Genomic DNA, 20,693 nt, shown 5'->3' on the forward strand with positions numbered 1-20,693 from the left:
GAAGGGCACGGCGAGCACAGCCAGGAAAGCCCCGGGGCGCCGTTTCTCCGTCACCTTGACCGCGGGGCCGCCGCTGCGGAGCTCCACGCGGGCAGGGAGAGCTCTCCGCGCCGGCACCGAGCCCGGCTGCCCCGGCGCTTTTCGGCCGGCCGAGTCTTGTTTTCAGCCGAGCTTTTATCACCCCGCGTACAAAAACCACGCAACAGACCGGACCGGGGGAGCGCCATGGGCGAACTGACGTGGCTGCATCGCGGCACAAACTCCGGTGCGCGCGTCCCGGCGGCGGCGCGGAGCTGCCCAAAGCACGGGCTGCTCCTCAGCCCGGCCGCGCTCGCTCCGCCAGCTCCGCGGCCCCGGCGGCTCTGCCGCACCGCGGCTCGGTCCGGCTCCGGCCGCGGCTCCCCGCCAGCCGCGTTAGTCCCGCACCTTCCCCGAGCAGCAGCGCGGGGGAAACCTACCTGCCGAACCGCCCAGGGCATCCTCGCTCTCCAAAACGCCTCTGTGCTTCGTCCCGCGGAGCTCCCCCTTGGATTTCCAAACGAGCTTTACCATCTTGATCATCTCGGGCAAGTCCCAGGCCAGGGTCCCCTGCTGATAACCGGGCAGGCTGCCCATGGGAAAGGGCATCGGCTCGTCCCCCGTCCTCCTCCGCCTGCCCGGCTCTGCCGCGGGGAAGAAGCGCTCCAGCACCGGCATCCTGGCCCGCGCCCCCCGCCGGGGAGCGGCAGCCACCCCCCGGCCCGAGCAGCCGCGATGGGCATCCAGAGCGGGGCGAGGGCGCCCGGCTGCCCACCGCCGCCGCCCCTCGCCAGGGGCGCGCCCGGCCCCGACCCCGCGGAAGGAAGGAGCGCCGGGCTCCGGCGGCCGCGCTCGGCTCCCGCCGCTGCGCGCCCTCAGCCCGCCGCCTGGCGCCTGCCGCCGGGGCGAAGCGGCTGCCGGGCAGGCGCGGGGCCGCCGCTCATGCCGGCGCGGCGCCGGGACCGGGGGGCGGGGGCTCGGGCCGCTGCTGCGGGCGGCACTCGGGGCAGCGGGGCCGCGCCGGCACAGCCGCAGCTCGCAGCCCGCTAAGCGCCACGGCGGAAACACTTTGACTTTATCCCTGCCGTGATGCCGTGGGGGAGCCCCCACCGCCCCGCCTTCCTCCTCGCCCCGCCGGCTGCGGAGCTGGTGGGGGTTTTGGCCTTTTAGTCAAACCTCGCCGTCTCCTCGGCTGCCCTTCGGCGGCAGGACGGGCGGTGATTCACGGGACGCTGCGAGGGCAGGGAGCGGAGCGCGAGTGCGCTGGCGGCGTGCGGTGCCCCCGGCCGCCCCGCTCCCGGCCGCCAGCCCGGGCGGGCGCACGGAGGGGCCCGCGCTGAAGGGCTCGCAGAGGAACGAGTTGCCGAAAGGACGGGTTTAGCGGAGGTCTGCCCCGCGCCCGCAAGCACTTCGGCTGTAAAGCTCCACCTGAACGGGTTCACGTTAGGACGGTGCCTAGTGGCAGCGGTCGCTCCCAGACTACGACGAGGAGGCAATTATTCTTCACTAATCTTTAAAAACAAGGCAAAGCCGCCCGGGGGAGTGCTCTGGCTCAGGCAGCAGCAGAGGTGGCGTGCTGGGGCTGCGCAGCTGTCAGCGAGGGCTTCCCCGGGCTTGTGGGCTGCCTTTGGCCAGACCCTGTAGCAGCACCCGGCCCTTCCCGGGGATCCCGGACCCGGGGGGGCCATGCGATTTTCACAACATTTATATTGCCTTTTTACAAGGTGTCCCTTTTAGCCTGCTCGTGGCACTGGTCTGTTCCGTAGTTTGCAGAGTGTACAGCGGAGGTGTGGAGGTTGAGTTCTTGCACCAGCACGTAGTTTTCAGTAAAAATTGCAGAAGGCTTATTTAATGGGCTTTTAGTGGGCATTATAGCATTTCCTCGCGTGCATAATTAGTACGTTTGTCTTCTCTGGGTTACATTCAACGTTCTGCCTTCTCTCCAGATGGAGAAGAAAACCATCAAACAAGCAGGATCTTCCTTCACACAGAAAGAGAGGCCAAGAGAAAGGATTGAAACTTAACACCCTTACATGTAGAAAACAGGGTGCATTTCTCTCCTCCTCAGATTAACATCATACTGTTTTTCCCCTGTTACAGGATCTCTGCTTTGCCTATCTTGATGTTCCAACCTCAAACTGACATCTGTAATGGTCTGCTGAAGTTTTGATTGCAGACTGTAGTGCCATAGTATTAGCCCTCTACACTTGGTAGCTTTGCCTTGAAAATTATGTAGCACTTCCAAAGCAGTGTAGTATTGTTGTTGTGCTGATATTTTTCAGTCTTTTGTGTCAGGATATCCTGACTCATTGAACAAAGGAGTTAAGAACAAAGAAATAGACGATGTGCAGTACAGTAGCACAAGCACTGACAACATTCATACAATCTGTGATTATCATTTTCTAGAAAGGCAAATTTTATTTGTTTTATTTTCATATGGCTTATAGTGATATTTTAGGTGTTTTATATTGGTGTGTGTCATGCAACTACTCTTTAAAGCACTGTTCCAAAGAGATAAACTAGGCAACTGAAATGCAGAAGACTCTGAAGACTCTTTGCCTACCGAGTAGTTTAAACCTTACACCCCACCGATTTAAGTTTTGTGCAACAAGGAGTTGCAGTAACTTTTTTTCAGCTGTTGGTTTTCCTCTGTTTACCTCTGTGTTCTGTGTCTCTTTGAGACAAAGAGCAGAAGTGCCAGAGAACTCTGAAAGAAAGGCTATCCTTGTGCCATTTCCAGTTTCACTGAAGGCAAAAAGTGATCAAGAAATAACTGAAAGTGGCGCTTAGCGCTGTGGTTTAGCTGCAAGGTGATGTACTTCCAAAGGTTGGACTCCGTGGTCATGGAGAGCCTTCCTAACCATAATGATTCTATGATAAATGATAGCAGACACTGAGGAAGATAATGTATTCACAGATGTACAGACTCATTTTTAGATGAGTATCTGAATATTTAAGTGGTTAACAGAACTTAGTCACCAGTCCTCTTGATAGCAGCAATGAAAATCTTCTCAGATTTCAAAATCTACACTACCTTCTTGTGTCCTTAAAATTGCGAAAGGTTTTGTATCATTTGCAGTTGGGTCATTTGGCTAGGTACCTGTATTATGGATAGGATCAGGATTAATCGTTGCATTTGTTTTCACTTACAGTTCTACAGGTGCAAAGGAGGAGGCCAGTCAAAAAATAAACTGAAATCTGTTGTTATAGTATCAGTATTTCAAGAAGCTGTGTAATAAACCTAACAAAATGTATGTACCTTTTCTCTTGTAAAAGTACTGTCAAGTGAAAACAACTGTTTGAGATAGCCTGGAGTTTTTGTTTTTGCTTTTATTTCTGATTTCTGGCAAGTTTAAGGATCAGCAGTTGTGAATGAAAAAGAATACCTTAAAATTGTTGCTTGGCAGTAATGGGCATGTCTGTAAATTAATTCATCTTATTCTTAATAAACTTATGCTTCACAGTTGTACTCCAATTCAGTGATTACTTATCCTTAATTCATCCAAGATTTTGCTGTAACTGACTTTCTTTTTGTCTTTTTCATTATAAGAATGGAGCCACATCAGAGCTGCTCACAAGAAAGCCTGGAAGATCTATATTTGAATATGAGGAGTTCTAGCACCAAAAATCAGCTGTAGCATCAGTTTCAGAGATTTCTAATTGACAAAATGCTCAGATTTTGCAAGTTCTCTGTTTCTCTGACTTCAGCTGTGCTGTGATGATTTACCCAACTTGAAGATGTGACCTCAACATCATGCATACTCCTACACAGCAATGTACCCAGCCATTTATAACTGTATTTTAAACAGTCCTTCAGCAAGTTTGGCTCACCTAAAATTTCTCTTTTGCATTCACACTTCCAGCCATATTTGAAGGAAATAATTCAGCAGAGATAGATGGCTTTGTTTCTATCAGCTGAATTTTTCTCTCACTCCAAGTTAAAGAAGCTTAAGTGATTACAAGAGAAATATAAACGCATTATCTCTGTCCCTCATTCATTCTGAGAAGCAATGCCAAATAAAAGGCAAATAGAGTCCTCTGAAAACATCACAAGGCAGTGCTTATTTTCACAGGTAGACATGAGAACTGGAAAAGACTTGAGGAAAGGAATACTGTGGTGGGAGAAAAGGGAAGGGAGTAAGCTGACAGATTAATAGCTGGTGTTTCATAGTTGGTGTCTCTTAAAAAAAGTTTTGCTTGCTTGCTTATTCACTCCAAAGTTATGTACTAAGAGCAGCAGCAGCAGAATTGCATGCCAGATGGTAGAGGAAGTGCCTCATGTATCTTTCCAGTCTACTGAAGTCTGCAGGGTTCTTGTAAACCCACTGCTCTGGTTTTCATTGCAAATCCCTTTCTTCCCCTTTTTTCTTTTCCTTTCTTCAAAGAAAAAGGAGGGAGGGGGGAGAAAAAAAAGGAAAAAAAAGAAAAGTCATAGTTTAAGCTGGCAATAGCACCATCCTTTTGGCTTTGAGCTACCCTGTCTTGTGCCAAATATACTGTCTCCAGCAGCTCTCCCACAACAAATCAGTCCAGACACAAAAAAGCTGATGAAAGATCCTTGATTCTCCTCTTCTAGCCCCCCACAGCCTTTTCCTTCTGCTTCCCTCCTCAAGCTTCATTCCCGAGAAGTGGTCTCCTCCTTGCCAGTGCTGTAAGTGATACTGGGACCTCCAGCCTGCAGCTTTGCTGACAGCTTCCTTGGAGTACAGGCGCCTTTGCCTTTCTGTATTAACAGGCCATTGTAAAGCAGAAGTTATATTCTATTATTCCTCCCACTTCCATCTGATAGCTGATGTTTGAAAAAATAGCTCATAAATTATTAGCTTGACAGAGTCATTACTTTTGGAAACTTTTCCTATTCTTTCAGCTAGCCCACACCACTGCATTGTGTCAGAACTTGCATTTTCAAACAGATATCTAAACAGATTTTATATAGTCTGTTTTTACAGTATATTATTTAAAAATTTGGAAAAATACTCCTAATTTTTAAGTTATTTACCAACATAAAGAAGTCCAAATGTAGAGACCAGTTTCAAAGAATATCAGATACTGATTTTTAGAAAGTGTAAAGCATGTGTCTTTTAATGGCACTTATTCATGCAATCATCTTAAATCAGTGATTACTTATGAAAAGTATGCCTTTGTCTGTGCCAGGGATCATGGAGTCATGCAGAGACAATAGGTGAGGCCCTTGCCTAGAGTCAGAACCATGGAGATGACACCATCATCAGAATGAAGTTTTAGGAGGTTTGAGGGTGAGTTTAATGTAGAATATTGCAAGACCTGGGGCACAGTCCCTACACAGAAGAAAAAAAAAAAAAAAAAAAAAAAAGGTAAAAAAAAGTGCACATATGCAGGGCAGCGTAATCAGAGGAACAGAGAGAACAAGAATGTAAGTGAGTAATTTTTAAAAGGGACAAGGGAACAGAGTGCCTAAGAAAGTTGGAGAATATTACAGAAGAAACATAAGTAGGCGCAGTTATGCAGAATTTTTTCTAATAACCGCCTGGAAGGTTTCTTTCATCACTTTAAAAATCATAGTATAATTTTCTTATTCTTTGCCCCACATTTGTCTCATTCCAGATGTCTATTATTTTTTTATGTCATTCTTACTAGGAAGAACAATTACTCTCATTTATTGCTATCATTGCAATTACTTCATTAAATAGGAAAAATTTTATATTTATTTAAGGACAGTTGCTGTGTCTTTCTCTAAGGTGGACATATCAAATTCTCTAAATTTCCTCTCAGAATATTTTCCCAACCCCAAAATTATTTTAACATTTTTACTATGAATTCTCAATAATTCACTAACTTTTCTTTGATGCATACTTAAGGTACACAGTAGAAGATTATTTTTGTCTGCTACCAATTCACTGTCAAGAGCAGTGAGCTGAACTGCTAAGAGAATGGTACAATTAATTAATTAATTAGTTAATATTGCCTGAGCTTTGCACAGCACCACACCTTGAGAGCCTCACCTACTGGGAAATGTAGAAGACAAGAAGTAGTGTTCTGTGGGTTCATCAACTGTTGGTTGTTTTCATCAGTTAATCAGATTCCTTGGAAAAAGGTTCAGGAAATGGAGGAATAAGGATTGCTTGAGTTCTGCAGGGCAAGGAGAAAATGCCTTTTTCATTCTTAGTGCAAGTGAGAGAATAAATTTTTAGGGTTAACAATTTGTACCACTAACTAAGCAAAAATGCTTGCAGTAAAGGAATAAACAGAAGTCCATAACTAATTGGAAACAGCGAGGTGGTGTAATATTTCCTTTGCTTGCTCAGGAAAATTAAAACTTCAGCATACTGAATCTGATTATTCAAATCTCCCACAGTAAACAGCAAAATTCTATGTGGCTTTAAAGGAAATAGAAAATAACAGAAAATAGTCTCATCTCACCTTAATAAACCATAATAAGAAAATAATAATGATAAGCTGAAAGGGAATTGAAAAGGGACTTGCCAGCATGATATTTAATTGTGTTGCACAATGTATCTGATGGACTCTGTTAGTTTATTCCCTCCCTTAATTCTTACACACAAAGAAAATTTACCTGATCCAAGGCAAAGTTAAGGGATTTTTAAAAAACTCATTGCCTGAGTTTACAGAGTGATCATTGTAACAGATGTTTAATGATGGACTTGGCTAATGGAGTGGGAGGTTAAGAACACTGCATCAGCTTGAAAATGTTGGTAGAAATCAGGTAGGTGGAAAATAATAACCTGTTATTTGGGATGGTGGACATGCTAGTAATCATCTTTATGAAACAACCCTATGAAAAGAATAACCTCTGCATCCCACAGGATTCCCTTTAGGGAATACTTGAAAAAAGGCTGAGTAGAAAAAGGAGCTAACCATGTGAGAGAAACCTATCCCTTAAATACATAACTAGCAGTAAGTAACTGTATGGTCTCAATGAATTCAAAGGGACTGCTGCTGTCTTTAAAGCTGAGCATGTGCATAGGTATTTTCTCAGCTGGGACCTACATATCTAAAAATTATTGCAGCAGTTTGAAAGATGAGAGATGTGCCACATTTTAAATGTTTCTTCTGTCACCTTTTACCTTAATGAGGTGGCATAGGTGTCTGCATGGGCTGTGGTATCCATGCCCCTTATGGTATTCAGTAAAGACTTGTGGCTATGATTTTGTCTTTTTCTGTCTTTTGAAGCTATAAAAGCGAGCAGCTGAGAAATCTGCATTAATTGATATCTAGTTTAATTTTTTTTTCAGATAAAGCCTAACCCTGAAAGAATAAATGGAATGGAAATATAAGGATAAATACATATTAATAATAGTGCTTGCTCCCTCTTTTATAAATCAGATCTCACAAGATCTGATAACTTTGTTTTTCCTTTTCACTTTTAAAATGGAGATTTAATATTTGACTAGGAAAAGAAGCACTATTTTAAATAAAATTAATACATGTTTCTTAACTTTGTTACCTTGTTAGGTATTTAATGGCTGCACATATTAATATTGCAGAGTATATGCTCATTATTCTTCAGTCTTCATCTTTCTGACTTTAATAATTAATGGTGAATTTAGCTCTTTGTATAATCCCATTTAGACCTTATAACAAGCATTAGGATTGCATAGGTGCAGACTTTTCCCAGATTTATTCCTATTTGCAATGCAAGAGTTAATAAACTGAATTGCATTTTGTCTGATGAAGTCTGGTTGCAGACTTATTGTTATCTCTGACTAAATAAGCTTGATACTTTTGTCATGTTGGATAGCTAGGCCACTAAGTATTTCAGATTAAATGTCTCGGATACTTGAGTACCATACCTACACTTCTGCTCAGATTTTATTCACACTTTGTGCTTCTTTATGCTGCCTGCACAACAGCATTCCAATTATGTGCATATCCCAAAGCTGACATCATTTACCCTCTTACAGAAGTCCTACGGCTTCATTTCCCTCTTTGCATCTTGCATGACAGCAGTGGGTGCAGTTTGCTGTGGGGATGGATAGGAGATACAGCTGGGAAGTCGTGGGAAAGCCCTAACAGTGATGCACAAATATCCTAGTGATAAACTAATCTCCCTCTGACCTAGTTTCTCATGACTGCAAAATCAGGCCATATTTACTGTAATCAAGCTCTTTGCATTTCTTACAAATACATTTGTGTAAATGTAGCTCCACTGGGATGAGAAGCTTTGGAAATATGCTGTCACCCCTGTCCTGACATTTTTTTGCCATGCACTCAAAACCCACTGATAATCATGCAAACACATGTTGGTTCTTTTCTTCACTACAGATTTTTCTTGAAATATATTCATACTGATGAAGCTGCGAAGGAAAAACTCTGAGTAGATAGCCTAGGAGGAAAAGCTCTCTCCAGTAGATCTGCAGATGGAGTGAAGGCTTTCTGGAAAACCTGTTTGTCTCAGATGTATTTGGTCATGTTGCTCTCAGTAATGTAGTTCCAGCTGCACTGTGCTTTCCAAGATATCCTGACAATGTGTGAAGCCATAAATGTTTTCTAGGATATCTGTTACATTTTTTTTTTCCAATCCAGACAATCACACATCATTTTTCCAGACTCTGCACAGCTTTTATGATAGCAATAATAGTTTAGATACACAGCAATAGTAAGATTTAAAAACCACAAATGCTTAGTAAAAGAAGAAAGTATTCAGGTTATTTTGAAACGATGGTCATGCAAATACTGTACTGTATGCAGATTTTTCCCCAGACATTAGCCATATATTGAAATGTGAGCTTTAGTCATAGTAGTGACATCCATAAATATCTCTTTCCATGAGTAACAGTGCAATTACAGAAGTTTTCAGGTGGAACTGCCAGTCAAAAGTTTTGTCTCCCTTTCATCACCTGTGGTACTAGGAACTACATTTGCTTGTGCTTTTTTTCTGAGGTTTGCAATATTTTCAGTCTATTTTTCTGAGGTTTGCAGTATCATATGCCAAATCAACTAAAATGCATCACTGGCTACTTAATGTTAAAATTTTAAGACTTTTGGGTTATACTCTTTAGCTTGCCTTCTGCTGACAGAGATCCTCTAGGAACAGCAAGACCATTTTCAGCCACCTTGAGTTGGGATGAAAGCTAAATGTAAGAGTGAATGCTTCCACAGTCAGTGTCTGCCAGTTGCAACCTGAAGATGCTTAATTCAGAAACCAAGCGTAGATCCCTAGAATGACAGTTGCCATTTTCTCTGTACAAGCATGGGCTTGTCAAACAGCCGCCCTTTTATTGGAGTCTGTAGAGTTCTGATCACACTCAGAGAAGCTGACTGAAGGAAATTGCTATGGGTTTCCCTCAGCCAAGGAAAGACAACTTCCAGGGATAATTTTGCTCCCCTGTGCTATCTGTATTCACTGTCTATACAGCTCTTGAGCACTTTGAGTAGTGGAGATGTTACAGAGTGTTCGTTACTGTGTCCCAGAATCAGAGTTTAAAAAAAAAGTCCAAGCAATGGCCTAGTCTATGTTTCCTCTTGTTTTTAATTAAATACTGTGAATATACTAAATAAGTAAAATGGTTTATGTTATTTTTATCAGGAACTTCTTATGTGCTTCAATGAAACCCATTACATAGTTGTTGCTGGCTTTTTTTTAAAGTATAATAAAGATGTTCAAGTAATACCAGATGAAATTTATTTCAGCCACCACTAACTCTGACTTTGCAGAAAGGGAAAGGAATCCTACAGTATTTCCAACTTCATTTGGAACACTGGCACCAGAATCAATTTAGCAGGGCTAGTGTGCAAGGAAGTGATGTAACTTCTACCAAATTTTCTGACTGTGTGGAAAAAAAAATCAAGCCTCAGTTTGCCTACTACCCTGTTAAACCTTAGTTTCTTGTCCCAATGAATTGTAAAATGAAGCACATCTCCTTTTCTGATATTTACAGTCTACATCAGCTGGTTTCTTAATGGTTAAATATCAGAGTTCCAACTATGCCATAACATGTGCTTGAGCAAGTCCAATAGGAAATACTTATTTAAGTCTAATTTTGGCCTGAACATAAACTTCCCTTTCTAGTCATATCAGAAACAAAAGTGAGTGCTGATCTAGGACTGTCTATTGGTTCATCAAGGTATTATTTTAAGAATCCTGGTTCCTTAGTTCAGAATACAATTCCTAAGATAATAGTACTAATGTTAGTAGTAGCAAGTTGGTAAGAATTTGTTTCACAAAAATGTCAGATTTTTTTTTATTACAAGTTAGAAGTTAAAACCAAATGTCTATCAAGCAGAATTTAAATTTTTGCAGGAAATTACTTCTGAGAAAATATTTTTTTTCTTTTGATGTAGTAAGTATTCTGTTGAGATAACCTCAAAAAATTGCAATACAATAAGAGATTCTATACCTGGTATTTGAATAACATTTAACCTGATATTTGAATAACATTTGAATAAACAAGTTAGAATATTAAAGCCTAAATAAATTAACAAAACAATAGTGAAGGAAGATTGCCAGAAAAGGCTGGAATGTAATGCTAGTTATTTTCTTAACAAAATGAGAAACAAGAAGCAACTTTTCCCATATAGAAAAAATTGCTAATAATTTATTTTTTAGGAAAAAAAAAAAAAAGAAAATACTGTCTTTTCTAAGGCAGTATGATTCCACTGGAAAAGAAAAAAAACAAAAACCAGCTTGCTGGAGCTATCTTACTGAACATTTTGTTTATGAGTATGTGGGAGCCACAGCAAGCACTGGACAATGTGAATGAGGAGTGAGGATGGGTTTGAGTAAAGAGCTCAGTGGCTTGCAGAGGAAGACCTGATAGCATCCCTGTAGCTCTCAAATATCTTTGAACCAGTAGTGGTAAAACCCCAACCTTGGTGGCTCTGCAGCTGACGTCCTTTCCTGTGGCTGGGACCAATGTACTGTGATAGAGGAACTGGCAGAAATTTTCCTGTTGAAGCAAGGTTAAACAGTGAAGAGATATACAGAAAAAAAATCATAGTAAAAGAGAATCATAGAATAATTTGGATTGGAAGGGACCTCTAAAGGTCATCTAGTCCAAAGCTCCTGAGATGAAGGGACATCTTCAACTAGATCAGGTTGTTCAAAGGATCTCCAGGCCAGCCTTGAATGGTTCCTGGGGTGGGGCATCCACCATCTCTCTGGTCATATGCACCTGTAACTATATATGCCTTCAGTGACTGGTAGCTATTTAGTATGGCTAATTACTTGTATTTTATCTTAAAAAAAGAAAAAAAAAAAAAAAAAAGAAGCAAACTTTTATTAAACAGGTGTTGGTTTTTCTAGATAAGATGGAAAATATTAAGCTCATAGTGTATATATTTAAATATTAAAGGTAAATATTAGTTTCATTTAACATGTACATCAATTTTATGTTATTTTTGTTATTTCACTGCAGCATAGAGCCAAATATAACTTTTCTAATAGCTTTTCTTTCTTTAATACCAAGAACCAATATATTTTAGTGTGCATGTGGGAGTACAAATCATTCAAATTAGATAATGTGGTAACAGATGTCTGTGTTATTTGAGCCTTATTTTGCTAGATGTCATACAGACAGGTTGTAATTATCATTTAAAGGTCAGCGTAAGAAACAGGGAGGCTTTCACAACAGCAACTAGTTTACTTAGCCTTCTACTCTGAATCACTGCACCAGAGAATCTGTGTCTTCCCTTTGACTCAAAGAGGAACCATGGGAAAACAGCTAGACAATTTAACCAGCCAAATTTTTTGCTGATATTTGGGTAAGTTAATTGTACTCCAAATTATAGTAATGGACAGTGGAGTAGCATTTGAGACAGACCAACTGTCCTAAGTTGCAACATTTGCTGTTTAAACATTGTGTAGTAGAATTTGGCATACATCCAAACAAACTTTCCTTCTTTCTGTTTTGATGTTCAAAATGTTCCATTGCTTTAGAAATAAATAAATATTAAAGTCATCTGTGCACCACAGTTTCTGCTGAGATCAGAACTAGGATAAAAATGGTGCAGAAGGCACTTCCAGGGAAGAGAATCTCATGAGAAAATTCTGATACTAGGTTTTCTGACTAAATTACAAAATACTAAGACAAATTGAAACATTCAGAATTTGACTTTTTAAAATAAAATGAACTCACCAAAGCTTTTGAGGTTTGCCTGTTATCTACTAAGTATATCAGCAGTGTTGCTTGAGAAGTGTTGATTTTGTAAATTCAGTCTCTGAAGCATGAGGAAGCAGTAATGGTAATGGTTGTGTGAATATCTGCAAACTAGCACAATAACCAAAACAGTTTTGTTTTCACCAGTTCTTACAATATCTATACTTATTTAAGAAGTCCCTGTGTATTTTTTCCTTTTTTTTTTGGTTTCTTTGTTTGTTTGTTTGTTTGTTTTCGTTTTTTGTTACTTCCCCTCTCCTATATACTGTCCTTATGGGAAAATAAAGGAAAATAAGCTGTGCTTTTGTAATGGACTTCCATCTCTACAGATGTCACCTGAAGAGTATGCAAAAGATCTGTCACAAATTATACATATTCTTGAAAAATAATTTACTTGTTTTAAGAGCAGGTACAAATTCAGCTCTCTGGTCTGTCACAATTCCTGTGTGATACTAAGAAATCAGTTGTAATCACTTTGGCTATACTAAATTGCCTAAACTCTGAAGCTCCTCTTTCTGTGGTTGGCAATGGGAGACAACTGATATCTGGGATGAGATCTTAAGCCTATTTCTTGTTTTTTCTTTTGCCTCTTGGTTTCTTTGTGAAGAAGTCCAGGGATGTAAGTTGAAAAAGCACAATGCTGCACTGGATAATGGTGGTTGATAAGGAAACCAGAATTGAGTTCTTTGTAGCATCTATCACACTGTATACATGTAATTATTGTCTTTGGGTAATATGGGTATAGTGTTAACTTTCATCAAAGGAATAAAGTAAGGTTAGGAATAATGAACCTCTAGTATTCTGTAAATACAGAGGCCTTACACCTCTTTCTAAACACGTATATTTTGAAGAATCTGTCTCAAACATAGTTGTATACATATAGTTTAACAGTTGGACTTGGTCATCTAAAAGGTCTTTTGCAAACTAAATTATTCTGTGGTTCTGTGAACCTGGACTATCAAGATTTATTGCTATCTAGTCACCCTCAGGGCACAAGTGCAATTGGCAAGACAGTACAAATAACAAATGCAAGTTGAAATGTAACCCTGTTAGCCAGGTTCAGATATGGTGGTGTTTTTGCCAGGGAGCGGAGTAGGAGTTCATCACTTTGCAATGCCTGTGAGTCATGCCAGGTAGCACTGGCAGCCCTGCATGACCTTGCCACGTGCTGTGTCCCCAGCTAACCTGGGCGTCTCGGTGGGAAGGACACGTGAGAAGCCTTTCCCTGGGCCAGCTGTGTGCAGGGAGGGAGCACTTGTGACTACCTCTAAAGCCCTCAGCATGCACAATGTTCAAGTGCTGTTATTGTTGTCTTTTTGTCCAGCCCAGTTCTGGCTGGGCAATTATAGCTGACAAGAAGTGTCTTGCATGTTTAGTTGCTTTTGTTATGAACAATATTTTAAAAGGGGGGGGGGGGGGTTTGCTCAAAATAGTTTGATTATTTGTGTTTGATTATTTGTGTTGTCTTGCCAATAGCTCCTCAGCTATCAGGTGAGGGTATAGTTGCAAACTATGGGAATAGCTGTAAGCTCTGCTGTTCACCCATGACTGAGGTGTGACTGAAGAGGGTTGGATATAAATGCAGTTTCTATCTATGAAACTTGAATAGATTATGAGCAAAAATTTAAAATAATATTGTGTCCAAACCAATACTTTGATCAGAGAAGTGGGATAAAGACCAATTTTTGGCAGAACAGTGAGATAAACACCAATGCCATCATTGTCACAAGTAACAAAGGCCACAGTTACTTTATCCCCTTTATGGTTTGTGAGGAGTCATTTCCCTTAATTTAACACAGGGAAGACTGCTTACCTAATTTATCTTTTGTTTCAGTCCTGTAGTGACTGGCAGCTCAGCAGAAGGGTTGAGGCTGGCAGGCACAGCCCACACCTGCAGCCTGGCCCAAGCTGGGCAAAGCTGTGGGCCTGGCTGGAGACTGAGAGGTTTTGGAGGTAAAATGTGCTCAGAAATTTCTCTGTCTGGCCTATCACCAGCACTGCGTGCTGCAGCTGCAACAAATGCTTGCCTTCTCACCTAAATAACAAAAAAGTGCTGCTGCTGTTGAGATGAGCCAATTTGCTCTACACAGTAAGTGAAGGGATGTGCCTCTCTGAGAGGAGCTGGCACTTAAATGTGTTTCAACATGAGCTACACTGGATGAAAAGCTGGGAAGCAGTAAGAAAGGGAGGCACAAATTCCTGTGTGTGATTTTTCTGTTCCAGATGTGGAACATGTGGCCTTGGGTGGAAAGAAAATCTTCCCATCCTATTTGAAAGTAACAGTGTCTTGTTTAGGAGAAGAGCACAGACTTTGGAAAATTGTTATTCTGAATATCTGTAATCAGTTTTCGTGCATTTCTTTCACATGTGCCATTTTCTACATTACTGCAGACACTTATTTTTCTGTTCAGTTTTGCTAAGAACTTACATTAAACTCCTCCAATTGTACTACACTAAAAAGCATTTAAATGTATGAAATCTCTTTTCATTATGAATCCATGGATTATAAAACTTAGAAGCTCGTTTCCAAAGAGACTGCTGATTTGGATGTCCAGATTCTGGACAATCCAGTTAGAAGCATCTAAAATTAACTGCTTTTCATTAGCTAATTAATAAGTATCATTTCACTGAAAGGGTATTTCTTTAACATATTGCATGTTGGTATCATAAAATCATAGCCTGAGGTTTTAAGTTATGATGGAAAAGATATAATAGCTGAGGAAAAGGTATCACCATTCCTTAAAGAGCCAAGTTGCCTTTTAAAATATGTGGTATCATGTTTCTTGGCTGGACTCCTTCCTCCCATGTCATGGAATATTATCTGCATTTTCAGAGCATGTCCAATTTAGTGATTTTTCTCTTTTATACCGTGTAAAATGCCTTTTACATACACATTGTATTACATTTGCTTAGTACTGCACAATAAGAATTGTACATTTTCTAGAAAACGTATATTCCCTCTAATGCCCATATATGTGGACTAGGCATGTGTGCAGCCCTAGAAGGCAAGCCAATACTCATGGGAGTGCACTTCTGGGACATTTAGAATTAAAAGCATAAATATCAGGCAATGTGAGACTCTCTCTCTACACCTGTAGCTGCATTACCTATGATCATTGTTGAAAAACTGAGGTTGGACCAAGTGTTTTGTAATTCCCTTAATTATTCTGTAATCAGAACTGGCTGCTTTTAAACACGACACGAACTGGATGTCTGATTCACCATACATATAAGCCCTCTCAAAGTCTTACTGGCCTCTCTCATTACTATTCCTCCAGAGAGGAGGACACTCTTGAACTAGTCATCCTTGGGTCCCTTCTAGTTAACCAACCAACAGAAACAACTTTTTTGATTCATAGGAGGTATTTACATTGCCACACTTTTTATTTTGAGAGATTAAAAGAGCTGTCAAAATGCCTGTGTCTTTCTGCTGACCAACAGGAAGCCTCAGATATAAACATTCTTACTGCGGAATATAAAAGTAAAAAAGAGGTAAGGATAAAGCACACTACTCCCCTGGCTCTTCTCTGTGAAGAGAATTTACTGCCCTCAGCATTGTGCAATAGCAATTCCTTCTTTAGAGCTCAGATTGCCCATTTGTACTCTTCAACCAAGACCTTTTTGTGCCTTGTTGTCTCCTGCCTTCTTTCCTTTTCCAGGATAAAACTTCTTCTTAAGCAGTAATTGAATAGAGTGAGAATATAGTTAAAGACTTCAGAACCAGGAGTTTCTTTATTATAAAGTTCCATAATTTTTTTTGTACATTTATTTTGTATGTTTGATCTATGCATAAATCATGACTAAACAAGCCTAGGAAACAAATTAATCTTGATATTTTGGCTTACAAACATTTTCTCACTTCACTCATGCAAAGCAACCTAGAACTTCAGCTAGGGTTATCTATTTCTATATTCATTCTATAATGGAAAAAGAGGTTACAAATATTAACAGCTATTCTATAATGATGAGACAATGAAATGAAATACCTCCAAATAACTCCAGTAGATTTTAATTATTTTTTCCCCTATATAAGCCTGAGGAAATAAAACAAATCCCATTTAGATAGGCCAAGTTTTAGGGGACAGTTAATGACAGAAACAGTAATGACAGGAAAGGCTACCTCAAAGAGCCCGAGTTCCACATCAGTAACAAACTGTTACTGATGAATCAAGAAGATAAGACTACCTTTACGGACAAACGGGAAAGGGTCTAAAAACAGATATTCCTGTTAACAATGGAAAAATATCTGGAGAAAAGCCAAAGTCTCATTTATTTGTGCAGCATTTAGGGAAGAAAGTATAATGTATGGTTGCCACATTAGGAATATGAAAAAGGAAATTAGTAACTGAGAGGCTGTTCAAACAGAAATCTACCTTAAAAGGTAGCATATATGATTTATAGGATTTGTACCTGATGAGGCTTTTGTAATACTTATGCGGATGGTTTGAGGATGTTTATAAAGAGACACACAAAAGTGGGTTTTAGCATATGAAAGAGAGAGAGCACGGTAGGGAATCTGACTTCCTGTCACATAATTGAGCAAAGTATTGAAGGAGAAGGGTTATATCAATTTTCTGGTGGTAGGAGATGAGAAGGAAAAGGCTGCTGGGATCTGCAGCTGCCCTGCGCTAGAGGAATTACTTTGTTTGTTACAACCTTTCGAGCTTCAATGTGTTTGATTCCCTGGGGGCAGGAGCTAAAACCTGTTGTGATGTGATAGTCCTTGACTTCCTGGAAGCAGCAGATAGCCCACCACGTGAGTAATAGCCTCAGCACACTGGGGTGGCCAAACCACCCACCTCCTACAATCTCCTGCCAGTCAATGGGTGGTGTGATAAAAACTTCCACTACAATGCTAGGGGAACCATTGGGACTGCTGGGACACAGCACTAACACAATTTTTGGAGATGGATGGAGGGTTGAGCAGCAGTAGAGCAGAAGCAGGGTTAAGAGTTTGGTGAGGCCAGAAGTACTAGACAGCCTTGGTCTCATGACAGCCCAGGGTGAGCTGAAAGTGGCAAATTCAGGCACAATTAAAAATGAGCCCCACAAGCACATCAGTCAGAATTTTTGCTGCCTTGCAGGATGAAGTAGGCCAATCCGTAGAGAGAACTTGATGGTGATGGAAGGTGTTCACTACAGCTGCTCCCTGCTGGCTGGAACTAGAACTAGACGCCCACAGGTGTGGGGAGATGCATGTGTCCCTTGCTTTTGTCAACTGATAACTTCCTGGACTTCTGAATTGGAAGAGTCTTAAGTTTTTACCTCACCATGAAATGAAATGCCAAGAGCATCAGGTCTGTAATTTAACAATAATCATGAAGCCAGTAAGTGTAGCTTTGTTTAAGTAAGACCTGGTTAGGTCACATCTCTTAAAAGTAGATGAGAAGGAAAGATGAAAGTGGGTTCAGCAGCAAACTATTATCTTTGACCACATATTATCAACTAGATGGCCTTATGCCTTTAAGTCTAGGTTAATTATGTTTTTTTCCAACAATATCCAATTACATGACGAATAACCTTGGCATCTAAGGCAGGAACCTCTGATATGCGTCACTTCTTACCTCAAGAAGACTGTTTATCAGAGTTATCAGTGCTGGCTGCTGAAAAATCAGCCTGCTATTGTTACATTCCCATTCAGAGCATGCTGTCTTCCAAAACATCCGAGGAGACCTGACAGACTGATGGCTGAGAGTGCTTTGACATACTCTGCCAGAGGGAACTCCTGGGGGGTATAAGCCAACTGCATTCATTGCACTTCCTCCTTTGTAGTGTATGGTAACGTAGCTGGGGAATCCAGGGGAAGTCTCTTCTGTGAGAGACAAAGCAGCAAGTACATATGGGAAATATTCAAGTCATATTTCTGCATTGCACTTATTTTACTCCCGGTTCTTGTTTGTCCAGTGGTTGTAAATTAAAAGGAGAGAAATATCTTACACAGTGGAAAAAAAGACCTTTATGTACAAGGATCACTCCAGAATCACTCCACAAAGAGAGAATCATTCCGTTTCTGACTAGCTTTAGATCCCACAAGCAACAAAGACTCAAAAGCATTATTAGAACAAGTGTTACCAATAAAATGCTTCCTAAGAAAAGATTAGAAGGTGATGTAGTTTGTACAGTAACATTTTTTACTATCTTAGAATAAGAAGAGTCACTATAAATTGGAAAATGAAGGCAAGAACTTAATTACAGAATTGTTTGGGATATTCATTAATAACAATGGCTATTTGATATATATTATTTATTTACCAATTTAGCTATATCATGCTCTAATTAACCTATGATTTGGACTTATTATATATGAATTTTGTGTTAATGTTTTAGAAGCATCTATTGTCCTGAAGAAAAATTCTCTTCCCAGCCCTTTGCCAGAAAAAAAAAAATAAGCTTTTGATTCATAGCTAATAAAACTTCTGTTAATAATTAAAGACTGTTGATGATTAGAAGCAGCCTAAAGCTGCTATACATGTATAGCATGTACATGCTAAACAGATAAGATCTATCAGTCTGTGTTTCTTAGTGATTCTGAAAACATAGCATAGGTCATCAAGATGTTACGGACTAGATCCAAAAAATGTTCTTGAGCTGCGATTTTGGAATTTCAAATAGGATTTTGTGCTTACATCCAAGGATAAGACCCTGAAAACACCCATTTCACTTTTGTTTGACATTGAAAATGCTTCAACACTCTGCCTGGTGCAAATTTCTTGCTTTGCTTTGCTTTCTTGCTTTCTAACTTTAAAACCCAGTTGGTTTCTGAAGCATTTGAGTGAGAGCATACTCAAAATAACCTCAGATTGAGATAGAGCTCAGAAGCCACTGCTACTTTCATGTTTCCATCTTATTTGCATCCAGATTTCTTTTTTTTTTTTTTTTCCTCCAGAAAAGAACACTTCTTCTGGAGTTCCCTTGGGTTCACTCCAGTTGATGTTCTCAGTACCTGCCAGGTACACCTCATCACAAGCTCTAGCTCTTATTCTGTAGTGTGACCACTACAGAATAAGACCAAGAAGAAAAGAGATGCCTTTTCTTTATATATAAAAAAAAAAAAATCTGAGCATGGATTTATATATCATTTTATCATTTATAAGGGTAATCCATAGCTTGGAAGAGAAGGTTAAATTTCACTGTCTGCCAGGGGAAGGCTTCTTCCACAACTTGTAGCTCCTAACAAAACACCTTGCCTGCAGCATTAGGTGTATTGAGCAGGAGCAGCCTATCTATGCAATAAAGAATTAAAGGTTAGTTGTGTATGTGTGTGCAAGAGTGAAATGGGTATGTAGTGTAATGGCTATGCCATGCACCTAGGATGAGTGAGAATGGAAGTCTTGTCTGAACTTACAGTCTTCTTGGACTTTATTACATGATTTCTATGGGGAACATCTACTCCAGAGACCACACTTTAGGAGTGCTTCTTCAGTAGTGTGTGATTTTTAACTGGAGCAGATTAAGCTGTAATTTTAAAATTTAATTTATTTTTGGCTTTTAAAGTCAGCCTTTTTTATTTAAGATCTTTTAAATTTTAGATTTAAAGTAGCTTTACAATAGCTCTTTATGGTTAAAAAATTGGTCAGGTGCTTGTGAGCCAAATGAAATGACTGAGAGTCCTCAAGTGAACAGGGACTGTTTGCAATGAGTTTGTTCATATTCTTTTTCTAACTGGCTGATAAGCTATACACAGATGCTTTCAAAGTCCCTCTGGGACAGGAGTGACTATTTCAATACTTAATAACTTTAAAAGACTGAACCTGCAGTTTTCCTGTTCCAGTGTTGCTGCTTTCTTTCGTGGATACAGGTTTGAGTTCCCCATTTGAATCAACATTTGCACTTCTGAGGCAGACTCAGACTCCAATTGCTGTCATGTTTTGCCTCGGAAAAATTACAAATAACTTGCCACAAAGTCTTGCATTACACACCAGCCAGCACTTTAGGGTAGCTTTATAATGACAAGGAAAATATAGACAAAGAGCTGTTTTACCAAGAAAGATGCATTCATTCTGGTGGTCTGGCTTCAGAAACTTGATTGAAAACAGCTCCTTTGTTTGTTTGTTTTTGTTTTAGTCAAAGGGTAACTGGCAAATGTTTGAGCACCAGCACTCATGGGAGAAAACAGCCTGGAACGTGGGAGCAGGTGTTGCATTGGCCAACTTGAAACAGAGAGAAGATGACTAAAACCCTCCTTCATTCTCATCTCTTGCCAAATTAAATCCAATTTAGAGCAATGTGTTGCTATATATTGCACCAACAATTAAAGAGGATAAAACTCCTGACTTATTTATTTTAAAACTGAAGAAGTCCTGTTTTATAGTACCATAACAACTGGTCTTACAAAAGAGATGCCACAGGATCAGTGAGCAAAGGGCATTAGGAGCAGAATTTTATATCTTTTCAAGCAGATAGCTCCTCCATGAGCAGGACACTCACAAACAGCACTGATCTACAGCTGACACAGGCACTAGAGCAGCTCCATCTCTCCTGTTACATCACCCATGTCACTGTGTTAATCCAACTCATCTTCCTTAAGTTTACTACCACAAAGATTTACTACCAGTCAGATAAGTTTGCTACCACAAAGCT

At 40.4% G+C, this 20,693-nt stretch overlaps 1 protein-coding gene across 8 annotated transcripts in view; it reads right to left on the reverse strand.

The window, feature by feature from the left end:
• PDE7B (phosphodiesterase 7B) overlaps positions 1-20,693 on the reverse strand; it is a 167,755-nt gene that overhangs the window by 80,553 nt on the left and 66,509 nt on the right. The window contains exon 1 of one of the 8 annotated variants that reach the window (XM_085576734.1): positions 6,000-6,060. The exons of 6 other annotated variants lie outside the window; for them this stretch is intronic. In XM_085576734.1, coding sequence (XP_085432860.1) covers positions 6,000-6,045 — 46 coding nt within the window. In that variant the 5' untranslated portion in view covers positions 6,046-6,060. Of the gene's footprint in view, positions 1-458; positions 735-5,999; positions 6,061-20,693 lie in introns of those variants that run through there. One more of the 8 variants, XM_021553116.3, reaches the window with a different exon arrangement.

Source organism: Lonchura striata, chromosome 3 (assembly GCF_050655825.1).
Source record: "Lonchura striata isolate lonStrDom1 chromosome 3, ASM5065582v1, whole genome shotgun sequence".
In the NCBI taxonomy this organism is placed as follows: Eukaryota; Metazoa; Chordata; class Aves; order Passeriformes; family Estrildidae; genus Lonchura; species Lonchura striata.